Source organism: Hyla sarda, unplaced genomic scaffold, assembly GCF_029499605.1.
Source record: "Hyla sarda isolate aHylSar1 unplaced genomic scaffold, aHylSar1.hap1 scaffold_72, whole genome shotgun sequence".
In the NCBI taxonomy this organism is placed as follows: Eukaryota; Metazoa; Chordata; class Amphibia; order Anura; family Hylidae; genus Hyla; species Hyla sarda.
The window spans coordinates 515592-521081 of record NW_026610740.1 but is presented as its reverse complement, the minus strand read 5'-3'; the positions used below and the strand labels follow the sequence as shown (position 1 = coordinate 521081).

The window sequence follows — 5490 nt, the reverse complement described above, 5'->3', positions numbered from 1 at the left end:
TCAAAATCAAGTGCCAGATCAACCCTGTCTCTTACAAACTCCTTCTTCCTCCTTCTCTTCGTATTCCCAATGCCTTTCATGTCTCTCTCCTTAAACCACTCGTCGTTAACCGCTTCTCTCCCAAACTTGTTTCCCCCACTCCTGTTTCCGGTTCTTCTGACGTCTTCTCCGTGAAGGAGATTCTGGCCTCCAAGACTGTCAGAAAGAAAAAATTTTTTTTGGTGGATTGGGAAGGCTGTGGCCCAGAAGAGAGATCCTGGGAACCTGAGGACAACATTCTAGACAAAAGTCTTATCCTCAGGTTCTCAGGCTCCAAGAAGAGGGGGAGACCCAAGGGGGGGGGGGGGTACTGTTATGCCGAGCGCTCCGGGTCCCCGCTCCTCCCCGGAGCGCTCGCAGCTTCCTCGCATTTGCAGCGCCCCGGTCAGACCTGCTGACCGGGTGCGCTGCAATATCCCTCTCAGCCGGGATGCGATTCGCGATGCGGGAGGCGCCCGCTCGCACTGCGCATTCCGGCTTCCGTACCTGACTTGTTCCCCGTCTGTCTTGTCCCGGCGCGCGCGGCCCCGCTCCTTAGGGCGCGCGAGCGCCAGGTCTCTGCAATTTAAAGGGCCACTGCGCCACTGATTGGCGCAGCAGGCTTAATCAGTGTGTTCACCTGTGCACTCCCTACTTATACCTCACTTCCCCTGCACTCCCTCGCCGGATCTTGTTGCCCTTGTGCCAGTGAAAGCGTTCCCTTGTGTGTTCCTAGCCTGTGTTCCAGACCTCCTGCCGTTGCCCCTGACTACGATCCTTGCTGCCTGCCCTGACCTTCTGCTACGTCCGACCTTGCTCTTGTCTACTCCCTTGTACCGCGCCTATCTTCAGCAGTCAGAGAGGTTGAGCCGTTGCTGGTGGATACGACCTGGTTGCTACCGCCGCTGCAAGACCATCCCGCTTTGCGGCGGGCTCTGGTGAATACCAGTAGCAACTTAGAACCGGTCCACCAACACGGTCCACGCCAATCCCTCTCTGGCACAGAGGATCCACCTCCTGCCAGCCGAATCGTGACACCTATTTTATTATATTATTTTCTGGCCCACTGTACCCCATATTACGGGCCTCTGTACCCCACCTGTCTACTCCAGTTACGGCCCATTGTCCCCCATAGTGTTCCCCTAATTTAGGGCTCAGTGCTCCCCCCCCCCCCCCATTAACGCTCCTTGAGGGGGGGGGGGTCCCACATCCTGGCTGCTATAATAAGCTCAATGCCCCTGACTGACCTCCCACTCCAAGACCTGGTGTGCACCCGCGGAGCGATAATCATCAAAAATTAAGGTGTGTCCTCATTCCAAAGAAATGTATTTACAAATTTTGGGGGGTATTTTCTGCTATTAACCCTTGTAAAAATGTAAAATTTGGGGGGAAATACATTTTAGTGAATTTTTTTTTTTTTTTTTTACATATGCAAAAGTTATGAAACCCCTGTGGGGTATTAAGGCTCACTTTACCCCTTGTTACATTCCTCAAGGGGTTTAGTTTTCAAAATGGTATGACATGTGGGGGGTATTTTGCTGTCCTGGCACCATAGGGGCTTCCTAAATGCGACATGTCCCCCCCCCCCCCCCCATTTCAGCAAAGTTTGCAAATGTGACTCCTTCTCTTCTGAGCATTGTGGCGCTCCAGCAGTGCACTTGACGTCCACTAATGGGGTATCTCCATACTCAGAAGAGATGGGGTTACAAATTTTGGGGGGTCTTTTCTACTATTAACCCTTGCAAAAATGAGAAATTTGTGGGGAACATTTGAGTGAAATTATTATTTTTTTTTTTACATATGCAAAAGTCGTGAAATCCCTGTGGGGTATTAAGGTTCACTTTACCCCTTGTTACGTTCCCCGAGGGGTCTAGTTTCCAAAATATAATGCCATGTGTTTTTTTTTTGTGCTGTCCTGGCACCATAGGGGCTTCCTAAATGCGACATGCCCCCAGAGCAAAATTTGCTTCCAAAAAGCCAAATGTGACTACTCCTCTTCTGAGACCTGTAGTGCGCCAGCAGAGCACTTTTCACCCCCATATGGGGTGTTTTCTGAATCGGGAGAAATTGGGTTTCAAATTTTGGGGGGTATTTTCTGCTTTAACCCTTTGTAAAAATGTAAAATGTTTGCGAAAACAAGCATTTTAGGTAAAAATTTTTTTTTTTTACATATGCAAAAGTCGTGAAACCCCTGTGGGGTATTAAGGTTCACTTTACCCCTTGTTACATTCCCCAAGGGGTCTAGTTTCCAAAATATAATGCCATGTGGTTTTTTTTTTTTGCTGTCCTGGCACCATAGGGGCTTCCTAAAGGTGACATGCCCCCTAAAAACCATTTCAGAAAAATGTTCTCTCCAAAATCCCCTTGTCGCTCCTTCCCTTCTGAGCCCTCTACTGCGCCCACTGAACAATTAACATAGACATATGAGGTATGTGCTTACTCGAGAGAAATTGGGCTACAAATACCAGTAAAATGTTCTCCTTTTACCCCTTGCAAAAATTCAAAAATTGGGTCTACAAGAAAATGCAAGTGTAAAAAATGAAGATTTTAAATTTTCTTCTTCACTTTACTGCTATTCCTGTGAAACACCTAAAGGGTTAAAATACTTACTGAAAGTCATTTTGAATACTTTGGGGGGTGTAGTTTTTATAATGGGGTCATTTATGGGGTATTTCTAATATGAAGACCCTTCAAATCCACTTCAAAACTGAACTGGTCACTGAAAAAAAGTGAGTTTGAAAATTTTGTGAAAAAGTTGAAAATTGCTGCTGAACTTTGAAGCCCTCTGGTGTCTTCCAAAAGTAAAAACTCATCAATTTTATGATGCAAACATAAAGTAGACATATTGTATATGTGATCCAAAAATGTTTTTTATTTTGAATATCCATTTTCCTTACAAGCAGAGAGCTTCAAAGTTAGAAAAATTCAAAATTTTCATTTTTTTCATCAAATTTTGGGATTTTTCACCATGAAAGGATGCAAGTTACCATAAAATTTTACCACTATGTTAAAGTAGAATATGTCACGAAAAAACAATCTCAGAATCAGAATGATAAGTAAAAGCATCAGAGTTATTAATGTTTAAAGTGACAGTGGTCAGATGTGCAAAAAAACGCTCCGGTCCTAAGGTGTAAAATGGCCCAGTCCTTAAGGGGTTAAGCAAAAACCATAGAGTTTACCTGATCACGTGACCCGCAGGTCCTGTTACGCTCCGTACAGGTAATTAACCACTTATATACATTTGCACAATTATATTTATATAAATCCTGAGTAAACTGTAAGATAACTAATATCTAGATGAGAGGTGACAAGGGGTGGACTAAATAAGAAGAAACCCCGACGTCCTAGGGACTCTGGCTATGGGGACTTATATACAGGTACCGTATAGGATGCGGTACCGGGACACCACAATAATTTCTGGCAGGACCTTAAAAAGGAGGTTCAGGCCCAAAAACCTTCAATGTGGCTGAATTAAAACAATTCTGCAAAGAGGAGCGCGCCAAAATCCCTCCGCTGCGGTGGGAAAGACTCATTTATCTCACGCGGCCATGAAGGTTTGGGCAGCGTCTTCTATAATAAATCAAATGATCACTTGAAAACTGCATTTTGTTATTACTTGGGTTATTGTTGTGTAATATTATAATACGTTAGAGGATCTGAAAATATCGCGTTTTCTGCACACATAGCGCACTAAGAAGGAAACGCCTGGTAAAATAAACAGATAAAGATACAGGTGATGAAATAGCGATCGTGGCATGAAGGGACCGGACTGACAGGCGCAGCACCTATCAGGGGTCCGATTGCCACCGCCGCAACCTGATCGCAGGGTGGCCATCAGTCACTCTGGCAGACGGAGGCCTTCCGAATAGTAAGCTCAATGTCAATGAAATGTTCCTAGGAACACCCAATAATTGGCCCATTACTATAGTCATAGAAGCCTATGGAGAGTGATGTCTGTATGGTCCTGTATTGTACAATGAGGAGAGCAGGAAAATATCTCATCCAGCACATTATAGGGTTAATAGATGCAGGAGGTGTAATGTTATTTCTGCTGAACACGCCCGATATAATTCACTTTCAGTTTCCATTCTTGCCCGGAAGCCATGGCGTCTGCTGATCTGAGAGACGAGCTGCTCTGCTCCATCTGTCTGAACATTTATACAGATCCTGTAACCCTGAGATGTGGACACAACTTCTGCCGGGACTGCATTGGTCAGGTCCTGAATACACAGGACGGGGCTGGAGGTTATTCCTGTCCTGAATGTAGAGAACAGTCCCAGGAGCGGCCGGCACTGATAAAGAACATAACTCTATGTAATGTAGCAGAACGTTTCCAATCTACTCAGGCACATCAGGAGGAGATCACCGGGATCCACTGCACGTACTGTGTGGACTCTCCTGTACCTGCTGTGAGATCCTGTCTTCACTGTGAGGCCTCTATGTGTGATAAACACCTGAAAGTTCACAGCAAGGGACCAGAACATGTCCTGACTGATCCCAGAACTTCCCTGGAGAACAGGAGATGTCCCATCCATAAGGAACTTCACAAGTACTATTGTACTAAGGATGGAATCTGTATCTGCGTGTCCTGCAGTTTGGTTGGAGAACACAAAGGACATAACATGGAGTCTCTAGATGAGGCGTCTGAGAAGAAGAAGAAGAAGCTGAGAAATGTTCTACAGAATCTGATCACAAAGAGAGAGAAGACTGAGGAAAGAGTCCGGAGTCTGGAGGAACGCTGGAGAAAAGCTCAAGAAGAAGCATCTGGAGAAGCGGAGAGAGTCACTGCCCTGTTTATAGACATCAGGAGACGGCTGGACGACCTGGAGAAGAGGATCCTGAGTGAGATCTCCAGGCAGGAGGAGAAGATGTCACTGTCTGATGTCATCCAGAAGCTGGAGATGAAGAAGGACGAGCTGTCCAGGAAGATGAGGGACATTGAGGAGCTGTGTAACATGGCGGATCCACTGACTGTCTTACAGGATCCAGACACAGGTGACTTGTGTGATCCTGAGGAGGGGGGAGGTGATGAGGACACAGGGGGACATGATACCACACATGATGTAGATGTCATTACAGGGATGTTACATGCAGGTGACATATCTACAGACCATCGCACCCCCAAAACCAAAGAGACCACAGCCCCCCAGGGTCCGATCTCTGCCCAGTCACACACAAGCTTCACCTGTGTCCGGTCCACAATATCGGGGTGATGGTGCAATAGTCAGGACTGGAGGTGCCAGGGGGGAGGGGGCGGCTGCAGGAGGGGGAGGGGTCTATGGAGGGGAGGGGGCGGCTGCAGGAGAGGGGGGATTTATGGGCAGGGTCCTGCAGCCATATTACTGGATATAAACACAGCTGGTAATAATCTCCTTATATCAGACGACCTGAAAACTGCCTCCTGGACAAATACATGTCAGAATCATCCAGAAACAGAGGAGGGATTCCAGTATTATTATTATCAGGTGATGA

At 46.5% G+C, this 5490-nt stretch overlaps 1 protein-coding gene across 1 annotated transcript; it reads left to right on the top strand.

The window, feature by feature from the left end:
- Nucleotides 1-3814: 3814 nt before the first annotated feature.
- On the top strand, nt 3815-5241 carry LOC130344428 (E3 ubiquitin/ISG15 ligase TRIM25-like). Its single transcript, XM_056554432.1, has one exon. It carries the CDS (start codon nt 4122-4124, stop codon nt 5229-5231), a length of 1110 nt encoding a protein of 369 aa, XP_056410407.1. The 5' UTR covers nt 3815-4121; the 3' UTR covers nt 5232-5241.
- Nucleotides 5242-5490: the final 249 nt, after the last annotated feature.

Coding starts and splice junctions, on each gene's coding strand:
- LOC130344428 (XM_056554432.1), top strand. CDS start 4,122: ATGGCGTCTGCTGATCTGAGAGACGAGCTGCTCTGCTCCATCTGTCTG.